Source organism: Balaenoptera borealis (assembly GCF_965194805.1).
Source record: "Balaenoptera borealis genome assembly, chromosome: 1".
NCBI classification, from domain to species: domain Eukaryota; kingdom Metazoa; phylum Chordata; class Mammalia; order Artiodactyla; family Balaenopteridae; genus Balaenoptera; species Balaenoptera borealis.
The window spans coordinates 37,068,832-37,081,525 of NC_138860.1; the positions used below are offsets into that span (position 1 = coordinate 37,068,832).

At 49.2% G+C, this 12,694-nt stretch overlaps 1 protein-coding gene across 1 annotated transcript in view; it reads right to left on the reverse strand.

The window, feature by feature from the left end:
- The window catches only part of PLXNA2 (plexin A2), a 213,755-nt gene that overhangs the window by 60,175 nt on the left and 140,886 nt on the right, over positions 1–12,694 (reverse strand). The window contains exons 9-11 of the mRNA XM_082363346.1: positions 10,870–10,984; positions 2,557–2,757; positions 710–806 (exon numbers count right to left, since the gene is read on the reverse strand). Of these exons, the coding sequence (XP_082219472.1) occupies positions 710–806; positions 2,557–2,757; positions 10,870–10,984 (413 nt within the window). The remainder of the gene's footprint in view (positions 1–709; positions 807–2,556; positions 2,758–10,869; positions 10,985–12,694) is intronic.

Genomic DNA, 12,694 nt, shown 5'->3' on the forward strand with positions numbered 1-12,694 from the left:
ACTGGTACATACCCCTCAGAGTTGTTGGGATGATTAGGAAAATAATCTCAGATAAACCACTTAGTGAGTGACAAGCCAGAGTGCTCATCAAACTGGAGTCACTTTTGTCATTCTTGAGATCTGGGAGGAATGCTGTACTGGGGGCAGCCTACCTGCACCCAGGAGGACCTCCACATGGGTGTGCAGGACATGAATGAGGTGGCCTCATGGAACACCCCCTCCTGCGTCAGCCCAGCTCCTTCCTGAGCTTCGTTGCAACAGCTGTGCCCTCGAGTCAGCGAGCTGGTCCCTCCCGTCCACCTCAGGACCAGGGGAGCCGCCTTACAAACCTTCTTTGTGCAGTGACTGGGGCCAAGGACAGGGGAGCCAGAACCCGATTGGAAATAATATCTCCATTTCCAGGGAAACTGGCAGGACATTCCTGCCTGCTGCTCTCCTGGTCAGGTTCACACTTCAAAGTCTCCGGGAGCCAAAGGAAAATGTGATGAACCGGCAGCCACCCGGCGGATGCTCTGGTTGTAATAAAACAGGGTTCCCAACAGGACTCCTTTGATGGCGCCAAATGTTGCTTTAGGATCCTCTGAAGAATTACGCTGACAGAGGGAGTGTATTATTCATGGCACAGCAGCTGGCTGGCTCTGATCCTTCCACCCCAGTCTTTCCCAGGGTCACGGAAAGATCAAAACTCTACCTGGAAGTAGCTGCTTACCTTTCAGGTCCTGAGGGTTGTCGATGATGAAATTGCCATTCCACACCACGGCAAAGTCCACGGCCAGGTTGCTGATGTCCATCCCGTCGTACTGGTACTGTGGGGAGAGGGGCAGAGGGACACGCTCATGAGGCTTTCCATCACGGGGGGGCGGGGATGCTGCTGCTACCTCAGGGGACCAGGAAGGAAACCAGGGACTCTGGTTCCCTCTGGGCTGAGAGACGAGCAGAGGGAGAAACAGGAACCCCATGCACCATTCACATTATCCCTGTGGTGTCTTCCCCCGACTGCTAGTCACTAATGCCAACAGATCCAGCTCAAACCCCTTAGCTGGCATTCAATACCCCCTACGATCCCATCCAAGCTTAGTTCTCCAACCTTCTCTTCGACGTCTCCTCCAGAATCTTTGAAGCACCTGTCTCCAAGCACACCCGCCCAAGCCCCTCTCTGCATGTGTTCAGTTCACATCTCCTAAGAATTCCTCCCTCTCCCTACAGCCTCCACCCTTCACCACCTTTACTCTCCTAGTCTAGCTCAGACTCACCTTCCCCAGGTGTCTTCTCTGCCATCCCTCCCAGCCCTCCCCATCCTCTCCGTCCCCTGGTGTTTCTGTCTTTAACCAGGCACTTCCCGGGAGCTGCTTTGCATCTTTTCACATGAAAGTCTAGTCTCTTTAGAAAGTCCACATGCCGCTCTGTAAATCCCACAGAGCCCTGAGCACAGCACGTGTGTAACACACAGCGGTGCCTCGGTTGGTTGGCCAGGCCCTGTGGTGGCCCTTTCTTTCTGCACGTGAGCTTTACTTTGGTCAACAGTTCACTAGGGAAAGTGCCCAGAGCTTTCTGGGCACAGATCTGATCAGCTCTGCCATTTAAGGCCCCCAAGCTGTGGCTGGGAGTGGCCTTTCTCCCATGCTGATCCCACTGAGGACGCTCAAGCCCTCAGACACATCTGAAACAGCCCCTCTGGTGGCCCAGCCCCTGCGCCTCTGTGGGAATCCCCTCTGTGGGGACTGCCCAGCCCGGCCACTTAGCTCTCAGGGCCCATCCCTCCGGTCCTTCCTGCCACCTTCCTCCCTTTGTTGTGCTCCATTGCCTTCTCATCTCCCACCTTCCCCGGGTGCTTGGCGGCCTTCTACCGATTACAAATTCCATCAAGTGCCCGTGACCCGGGAATCTGACAGCTCCCTGATAAGAGGCCCAGATTCTCTTTATCTCTCCCGGGCGAATTACCTTCCCTCAGCACCTCTGTCACCTTTGTCACATCCCCCCCATCTCCCAGCTGACCCCCCAGAGCTGGTGGGAGACAGGGAGTTGGCAGATGAAAAGATCCTCTCTGGGCTAGTAGTATAATTAAACACCTCGTGCTTTCTGTCTGGCATTCGGGATTGGTTTAACCCTTGCTGCTCTTGGAGTTCACGGCTTCCTCCTCCTCCTCCCTTCCCCCCTCCCCTCATGCCACTCTACTTCCACTTCCGCTGATCTCTCTGCAGCTCTCCTCCCGCGTGGTGCCCTGCCCTCCAGTGGATCCACTCCCTGAATGCGGACAGGGTTTGGGGTCAAGTTGACTGGCGTTGGCTGAAGTTTCACCAAAGGCCAAGAAGTACTCTTTCAACTCAGAAAGGGCACAAAGCTCTCAGCTTATGCCAGGAGGGTCCTCACAGCCCTCCACCACCTGCGTCACCATCAACCTGCTTTGCTCTGTTGAGGGACCCTGGGGCCTGCACACTCCTCTGTCCCTGGAGACATGGGGTCAGCCTGTGGACCCGGACGGTTCTGGAAGCCTGGGCAGGCCAGGCTGAGGCCCTGGCTCAGGTGTGAGACAAAGCCCTGCCCTGGTGCTCTTACCGAGCTGTTCTGGCACTGGACACTGGAGCTGTTGAAGCGCAGGGCGGGCACCCGGTGGACGGCCCCCTGTATGTTGAGGACACACTCATAGCCTCGCTGGCCGGACTGAGGCTGGGGCAGGTTTCGAGCCTTGAGAGTGATTGGTTTTACTTCCCCGACGGGTATCAGGATCTCCTCCGTGGGCACCAGCTGGGGACAGTCCTGGGGAGCAAGCAGAGAGCCTCCGTCTGGTCTGTCCTGGCTCATACCTCCCTACTCCCCAAGCCCGGGAGGTGGACAGGCCTTCCATGCCAGGCCATACCCTCTTGCATCCAGGCGGGCTGCCCACAAGGATGTACCTCATTTAAGGGGCACATGGAGTCAGCAGGGAATGTGAAATCTATCTCTTAGCTCCCGGGCCTTGATATCATCATCCCCATCCCACAAGTTGTCCTGTATCTGGTGTGCGTGTTACAATTTAGAAATTAATTTTCAAGCCCCGGCGTGGCAGGTTGTGGATTTTATCTCCTGAGACACGGGATAAAAGATGCTCCCCACGTCCCTGTCCCCAGGCTGGACCCCCCACCTCTGGGTTTCATCTGTCTCCCAGCTCCTGCTCCCCACCCCTCTTGCACTGTCCGTGCCCAAGGTGATCTGTTATCGGCAGCCTCAGCTTCCCAGCGCTGATTGAGTGGCCTTTCCAGGAGGTGGATCAAGCCCTCCCAGCAATGCTCTCAACACTTGCTCTGGCTTTTTATCTCACTTCATTACCAAGCCTTGCATGAAGACCATATTGCTTTGTAAAAGAAAACAGAAAAAATAAAGTCTTGGTGTGAAGGGGTTGTGGGAAGGACCCTGAGAGAGGGAGGAAGTGAGAAGGAGAGTGATGGTCCTCGGTTCTCCTTCTAGAGGCTGCTTCTCCACCAGAGGTCAAATGACCACCTCCTCACAGTTCCACCCCCTGCCCATTTTCTCCCTCTCCAGGAAGACGTTGCCCAGTGACCTCTGGCAATGAGAACACACAGCCTCCTCCATGTGCAATCATTTCCTGTCTCCGGGGATCAACTGGGCAACGTCTTGAAGGCACCTCTTTCCCTGTCCCCTTCCCCTCTGGGTGGTGGTGGTGGTTCTCAGAGGGAGCTTTTGGGAAGGTGGTGGTGGGGGGATTGGTATGTTGCTACCCTGCAGAGGGCGCTACTGGCATTTAGTGCCGAGTGTGGGGCAGGATGCTGAACTTCCTCAAGGTGTGGGACAGTCTGGAACAATAAATGGTCCCTCTCCTAATGCCAGAGGCATCCCTGGTAAGAAGCCTTTGGTGCCACAGGAATGTGAAACAATGGACTGCCTTAGCCGTGGGCTTCTCGCTCAGTGTGGGCTTAGGCAGTGGCCTCAGGAGCAAGCCCTTCATGATTTGGCCCCTGCCTCCTTCTTACCCTGTGATTCTTGGGCATCATGGTCCAGCCATACCACGGAGGAATTTAAGGTTAGTCCTGAGGGACCACCTCCCTCACTTATCAACCTCTGATCCTTTGAAGATGCTTTTCTCTCCACCAGAAACATTCCCCTTCCACCCCCCTAATCTTCCTCCTGGCCCCTGACTCAGCCCACTTTAGCTGATTACCTCTTAATTAGCCTTCAAACTCAACCCTGCAGCTCCTTTGTAAAGCCATCCCTGACCCTTTCCCTGCACTGGCCCTCAGGATGGGTTACAGATACTCTCCCCGATCGCATTTAGCCCTCAGAATTGCAGTTTCTCATTAACTTGTCTTCCTTATTGGTCTGTGAGCCTTGAGGATTAGGCTGCGTCTTATTTGCCTCCGTATCCCCAGGCTTTATCCAAGTTCCTGACATGTAGTGGACACTTGGTCATTGCTTGTGGGAGGGTAAATGGAAAATAAGAAAATAAAGCAACAGACAAAACGATCTCAAACTTTCTATTTGGCTCCAACTTCCTAGAATTTTTAGAGATGAGGTAAAGTCCTGCCTTCTGGACATCTAGAGACTTGAGCAGGAGTTTGATGCCTGAGGCTGGGGTTGGAGATGGTCATTGTTTCTGGAGTCACAGGATTACTCAAATTGGTACATCTATATCTATTAAGGAATCCTGAGGATTTATTAAAAGCTGGGTCCAGGAGAAATTTCCCACAGAAACCTATTCCCACAGAAACCTATCTAGGAGGGTCAGGTGGAACCTCAGGGGCCCCGGTGCCATCCCTCAGTGACTGCATGGGAGAATATCAAGCAGGCAAGTTTTCCACAGGAGACAGGAGCATAAGGCAACCCCAGAACAGATGGGTCCCTGTTTAGAAGTCAGTCACTCAAGCTGCCAACTCATAAACTTGTTCTTTACTGCACTTTTACTTTCATTCCCCGCGGGCACTCTTGACAGTCTTTCATATATTTATAGCCAAGAAAAAAAAATGAACACCACTTTAGGGAAACCCAGGCATCCCATTGAAAAGGAGATACTATTTCCTGTTAGTGGCTAAAAAACTCCCATTGAGTCTAATAAATTAGAATTTAAATTTAGACTAGAAATAAGGCTGAGGTATAATGAGGGTGTGTGTGTGTGTGTGTGTGTGTGTGTGTGTGTGTGTGCATTTGTGTGTGTATACCTGTAAGAGAGAGAGGGAGAGAATAGATATTCAGAATCAGAACTAGTTGATATATTGTAAAGGATGACCAGTTGTTTTTTCATCTCTAATGAGCTCAGAGAACAAATTCAAATTTCATGAGCGGAGTCTTAAAGATGTACTTTGGGAGTACAATGTCTTAGGTTAGTAAACAAGATTGTAGAAGCCTTTTAACTATGACAAAAAATATATGTATGCATGTGTATATACACGAACACACAAATACACACCCCACACACACCCTCATCTTTTGGGCTGGGCTGTCTGGAAGTTGGAGAATCATAAGGAGACTTTATGAGTATTTTTATGAGTTTTTTAAAGAGGTTCTAAAATTTTTGAAAAAATTCCCGTGGTCAGATTTTCAGACTTTTTGGGACTAAATTGAAGGATGATGATTAGGGGCTTTCCAAACGCCTAAACAGGGTTCCAAGATTGCCCCAGGAGAAAAGAATGTCTTAGGCTTTGCTTGTTTTTTGTCTGTTTCTCTCAGGTCAGATGGAATAGCATCCTTCCTTCCCTTCTCTAGGGCAAAGGGAAGACATGGCTGGTGCCCAGGTACACTCTCTTCTTCCTAGGAAATACAGGGATATACAGACTCTTTGGGTTGTGAGATGGTTCTGGTGAATATCTTGAGGGAGCAGTGCGTCTTAGGTGGAAATGGCAGTGGTGAGGGCTGAAGGCAGGTGCAGGAGAGCCGGCAGCCTGAACATTGCCAAGTTGTTGGAACTTCAATACCTCTGGGGCTTTAGGAAGGTGATGGGTTTCATTAGATACAATGAGGCCACTTCCAACCTGTTTACTTCTGTGAGTACACACACATGCATGCACACAGTTCCTGTCCTAAGAACAAGGGAGCAAATAATCATGGCAGGCTTTTTCTGCAGAATGTGAAGACTGTTGTGAGCATTGTTAAAACACCCATTGCTCCTGCAGATCCCCCCAGTCTCCTGAATGACCTCTGTACGTCATCTTACTCCGCCTTCTGCCTCTAGGCTAACTGGCAGCAGGATATCCCTCCATAGCAGCAACCTGAGTTTCTATCAAGATGAGCAGACGTCCTGTTGGGGAACATCCCAGGGGAGGGGTGAACTGGGGAGGAGGAGACAGGACCAGAGGGAGGGCAGGACCCTGGCACAGCAGCCCTATGTACGAACCTTTGGGCCACATGATCCACCCTGTTTAGCTGTGCTTCTCCAGCTTTCAGCGCTGGGGACCCTTCAGCCCTCAGAAACGACTTCTCCCATGTGGAAATGACATTATCTTCACCCGCTGGACTTCAAAGAGAGAGAGCAGCCAGCATCCTGGGAAGTTAATCGGATTTATTTGGTTCTATCTTTCCTCCGGGACAGGGCGTAAAGAAGATATATGTATCTACATCTCACTAGGCCTGGTTTAGCCATGGAGGGAGATGAGCTTTTAAAGCTGAAAGCCATACATACTCCTGCACACCCACTTGCAAACACCATGTCACAGCTTGATCTGGTCCAGGGAGGCCCAGATTTCTGGGACCCCATCAGAGAGCTGCTGTGCTCTGAGTGGGGGAAAGGTTTGGCTCGTTACCTTAAAAGAGCTCAAGGGACGGTTCAATTGAAATTCAGCTTCCTCATCTGTAAAATGGGGCCTGTGATGTCGACAACCCTAGACTGCAGGCAAGAGGGACGTGAAGGTCTGTTGTAAGTGGTGATAAACCGGGTTAACCATGTTAACATCATTACTGCATATTTCTCGCATGTGTACGTGAACACAGGATCGGAGGACTTCAACAACCTTAGAACCAGCTTGGGAACACTGAATCATGACTTCTGCATTTATGTGAGGATCATAGGAAAATTGTTTAAACTTATCAACTTATTCATCTATAATAGAATCCACTTCATAGGGTAGTTAAAATTAAATGAGATAAAAATGTACATGTATAATGTTGTATATATAATAAGAACTCAATAAATGTTAACTACTAATATTTTTATTTTGAATTGCATTCACTCTAGCACAGTGGTTCTTGGTTATCGGGACTAAGTGTGGGATTGGTCCATCAGCCCTCTGGAAAGAAGTAGGCAGATTCATCTCATGTCCTGGTTGCCTTTGTATCTGGAAGTAGCACTACTGACCTGTCTTCCATGGGCAATTTCTCCATCTGTGGGGATGGATTTGTGAGAGTCCCTCATGACCAACGGTGCAGGACTAGGTTGAGGTTAGGTCCGCAAGTGTGGCTGCGACCGTGGAAATAGACAAGTGGACCAGTTCTGATTTTCTGGAGAAAGCATCCTGTACTCTGCCTTTTTGGATGCCTGAGTTCTCTGTAGCCTTGGGCAAAACCCCAAATTTTTAGCATCTTGGTTACTACATCTGTCAAATATGAATTATATGAAACTGCAGGTCTGTTGTGAGAATCAACTGAGATGCCATATGTCAGTGGTTTTCAATCTTCAGCCTAATCTGGGATGAAGCCCAAGAATTTGAATTTTTAACAAGTTCCCAAGTGATGCTATTCCACTGGTCCCCCCATCCCCCGCCCTCCTGTCACATGTGAGAGAAATGCAAATGTGTGATACATTAATGTTACTATACACATCAATGGAGCTAATCAGTTATACATTGTTTCTAGGAAGAAGACAGATGTAGAATTTTGATTCAAAGTTGGGGGGCCCTTACTGGAAGTGTAAAAGAGATATTCTAGGAGCCCCAAAGAGGCACCTAAGGGATTTCCAGTCCCCAGAAGAACCTGAGGACATAGGCAGGACTCTTAACTGAGTAAGGGGAACCTCACTCGAGCCGGCCACGTGCACCTTTGCTGTTCCCCACATTTTCAGGAACGGGGTTCCCCCCAAAGCAGAGCTTTGGACAGGACAGAGCGGGGTCTGGGAGCTGTTTGCTGAGAAAGGACATGGGAGTGGCTGTGGCCCTGGCAACCTCCTCGGAACCTGCGCCCTATTTCCCTTCCTGAGTAAAGTCAGGAGCACTGGGGCACCCTCACCCACACCCAGTCTCTGGGGCCCTGCTGGCTAGTGCCTGTCAGCAGGGCGAGGGGGGGGTGACGGAGACAAGGGCATGTCTCTCACCTCAAGGAACAGACATTAAGGAGAGGAAATGAAAAAGGAGATGGGAAGCCTCTTGCTTTCCCCCCAGGGCTCTTTCGGTATTAATTTAATCCTGACTTGGGATGGCAACAGCTTCTCCCAGGCCCAGTTCTCTGGAATTCTTGAGTCACCCGTGGCTGAGAGGGAGCTGTGTTCCGGTGACTTCTAAAGGGCGAGAGGGAGGTGGCATGATTTCAATTAGCCTCTGGGCCTCAGCCCTTCGGCCTCCACACGGGGCAGAGTTACTGGTCTCGCTCTGTCTGACGCCTCTCCTGCCCTCACTCCAGCTGCCCGTTGGGTCCTGTCAAGCTTGGCTTTGGGTTTCTCTTTGCCCGAGGGGAGCCCGGCAGCCAGATGAAAATTAAGCAGCTGCTCCTTCTTATCTGGACCTGCACGTCACCCTCTCTCTCTGCATTCTGTGGTCCTCCTCGATTTATCTTATTAACAAACTTCGGAGGTTAGAAGTGGCCAGTGTGAAGGTCAGTTTCTGAGACTGTTTACCATGACCTTTCACTGCCCACCCTTCGTCTCTGCACAGCCCTGCCCTGGCCTCCTTGCCTCCCTAGGCCGTTCTTCTATTGACACCCAAGCTGGGCTCACGCCCTCTCCCTCCGTACCCTCGGCTCATGGGTCCTTTCCTGTGGGTGAGAAGATTGACCTGAAAGTAGTCTCATCCTCTTGCAGAATCCCAGGGCTGGGATTAATTTCCGGTGTCCACTAAGACCAGGGTGGCGCTTTCTGGTCAGCTACATCAAAGCATACAGACTGGCCAGAGGAAAAGCCTTCTTTGAAAGGTTTTCAGGGCACTAGGTAACTGGTTCCATCCTGCTGAGGCACCTGTGGCTGGGTCTGCCTTAAATACCGCCTGTGGGCACCATCTGTGTGTCTCTCTTTCAAGACAGGCAGACTCCATTTTTTCTGGCTGAATATAACACATATTGTTTCAGAAGCTCAAAAGAATTCATGGTCACGTGTGTGTGTGTGTGTGTGTGTGTGTGTGTGTGTGTGTCTGGGAAACCTTTCAAGGCCTACTTTCTTCTTAAATTAAAAATTTAGGGCTTCCCTGGTGGCTCAGTGGTTGAGAATCTGCCTGCCAATGCAGCAGACACGGGTTCGAGCCCTGGTCTGGGAAGATCCCACATGCCGCGGAGCAACTAGGCCCGTGAGCCACAACTACTGAGCCTGCGCATCTGGAGCCTGTGCTCTGCAACAAGAGAGGCCGCGATAGTGAGAGGCCCGCGCACCGCGATTAAGAGTGGCCCCCGCTTGCCGTAACTAGAGAAAGCCCTCGCGCAGAAACGAAGACCCAACACAGCCAAAAATAAATAAATAATGAATAAATAAATTTTTAAAAAACTATTAAAAAAATTTAAAAAAATGTAGCTTTACTGAGGTATAATTGACAAATAAAATTGTAAGGTATTTAAATTGTACATCATGCTGACATGTATATCAAGGCCTACTTTCTCGTGTGTATGCATGGAAGCAACCAGTACTTCTACCCAGATTAGGAGACAGAAAAGACTCTATTTCGTGAAGTCTTAGACAAGTAGCTCCAAGGAACACTTCCTATCAATGGCATTTGGGTAAAGTGGTCATTGGTTCCTCTATGCTTTCATGCATGCACGCTACAGATTTTCACTGAAAAAGGCATTGAGGATTTAAAGATAATATGTAATCCTTGCCTTTAAGGATCCTGTAGCCTAGTGCAAGAGGGAGACATATAAAGGCCATAGCAGTATTTGCAAATGCTACACTGTCACTTATTTACATTTGCGGATTTTCTAAAAGGTGGAACGAGAGGGGAATGTATATTTATACATATGTGCATTTGTGGGAATACATAAGGTCTCTATAGTTGTTCAAACTCATCTACTGGTCACTCTGGGGCGTGAAAAACATTAGACACTGACCCAGCAGGCTTCGTTGTCCTAAGGCCTGCTATGAATTTGTAAGAAAGTCAACCTCAAGGAAATATCATTGGGTGGGATATTCACTGGAAAAAGAAGAAATCTGATATTGCACTGTGTTGATGACAAAGGTGGGTCTGGCCTTAGGGATGGCACTTCGACTGTATAATAAAATGGGACTTTTAGCAAGGCCTGGTTCTTTTCACCAGTTGACTGCCTCTCTCTTTTGTAAGGCCACCCACACAGTCATACACCAGAGTCAAAGAATCACTGAATTTTAGACTAGGAAGGGAGGTTGGCATGAAAGAGTGGTTGAGAGTGAATGTTCTATTGAACTAGACTATGTCTGCAGCCAAGCAAAGGGCTTAGACTCAAAGAACAAACGCCATTCACTACACTCTTCTAGACCATGGGGCCTGTTCGGTGGGATATATTTCCTCTAAACTTTCAGTCTCAACCCTCAGGTGCCCTCAAGCTTTTGAATGCACACAATCTTAGGAGTCTAGCAAATATGGCACACTTCTCTTTCTCTGGTGTATTTGCTGCCACTTTTTTTAGCTTTATAATACCAGGGCTTTCTAACATTTCTGGGAAGAAGACCAACATGGACCAGGGCAAGGAGATGGCCAAGCTGTTGGACGGACCATCTGAAAGAGGAGAACCACTCAGATTCACTGGGGCTGCTGTTGTGCCAGGCTGAGCTCTGCTTACCTCTGAAATGTTGATCCGGCCCTCCTGGAAGGAGCAGGTGGTGGGGTCATGAGTACAGAGGTTTCGGTATTTGCACCAATGGCAGCGGAAGGCGCTGTTGACACAAGACAGGCACCTGCAAGGATAGAGACAGTAAGAGGCAAAGAGAAGGGAGCAGACAGGGAAGGTAAGGGTGCCAGGTGGCCTATGTGTCATGATGGAAGTCTGTTATCCTAGTCTCACTCTCAGAGGGGTAGATTGGTGGGGCATCCCCAGCCCTGAGAATGGTGGCTTATCCCTCTAAGATGTTCACGGGACCAGAAAATTGAGAGAAAAATGTGTTCAGAGTGGGAATAATGTAACTTAGAAACCAGTGGTGTGCTAGAGCTGGTCTGTATCAGCTCATGACAGCCGATTATTCATATTTTCAGGAATTTTACAAGCGGTTGGCATCATGATAGCAGCTGAAAATTAGCTATGGAGGGAGTATTTATGCCATAGAAATTGGAAAATGCCATATAATAAGTTTTTCCCCTGATTTCTGATAGTTAAACATTTGCCAGCATACCACCATTTATAAGACAGAATCGCGGGGGTGGGATGAATTGGGAGATTGGGGTTGACATATATACACTAATATGTATAAAATAGATAACTAATAAGAATCTGGTGTATAAAAATAAATAAAATTAAAAAAATAAAGACAGAATCGCCCAAAGAGCGCAGGGATAGAAATTGGGCAGATCTGGTTGCAGTTTTGCCTCTGCCACTGCCACTGGGGTCACCCTGAGTAAGCACTTTACCTTCTGACTTGGAATTTCTTCATCTGTCTGTACTAAAACTTTCCTGTCTACTCCATGGGGTGTTTCGTGTCAAATGAGATAATGTATAGGACGTGATTTTGAAAAGTATTTACAATGCTAAATGTATTATTTTTAAGTGCTTAAATCACTTGTTATTTCAAGCTCTTAAATCACATTGGAGGGCTTCCCTGGTGGTGCAGTGGTTGAGAATCCGCCTGCCAATGCAGGGGACACGGGTTCGAGCCCTGGTCCGGGAAGATCCCACATGCCGTGGAGCAACTAGGCCCGTGAGCCACAACTACTGAGCCTGCTTGTCTGGAGCTTGTGCTCCGCAACAGGAGAGGCCGCGACGGTGAGAGGCCCGCGCACCGCGATGAGGAGTGGCCCCCACTCGCCTCAGCTGGAGGAAGCCCTCGTACAGAAACGAAGACCCAACACAGCCAAAAATAAAATAAATTAATTAAAAAAAAATTCGTTCCACATCTAAAATAATTCGTAATTCATAGGTATGGATTATTAAAACAATAAACATGACACAACTAAGTTTCTCTCCACCCTACAATGAATTTCCATTTAAAAAAAAAAATCACATTGGAGTGTCAATGATTGGTTCATACCACCTGTGTTTCTGAGTTTTGGGGGAGTAAACGGTATTAAATGATAACTTTGTCCCACTCTCCAGGCATAGATAGCAACAGGCTATGTGTGTGGCTTCTGCCTTTCTCCCCAGGGTGAGTGAGCACTTCTTTCCCTCTGGTTTCCCCTGGAGGCTGTGTGTATCATCTAGGTTCTCTGTGTGTGATCAGACCACTGTCAGGGAAATGGGTTTTGCAGGTAGGGTTGTTCTTCCTGCTTCTTGCCAGATCCTCTAGTCTAGCCTCTCACAACTAGACCAACCTGGAAGGGACACGGCCAGGTCTGCAATCTGGCGCCACCTGGTGGGGGCTCTGATGGCATTTGGGCGGATGGGGCTTGATCCAGGGGTCACTGGCTAATACTTCGCAGTGGATTGGGTGCATTAGCCCATCTACACTTCTTCCCCA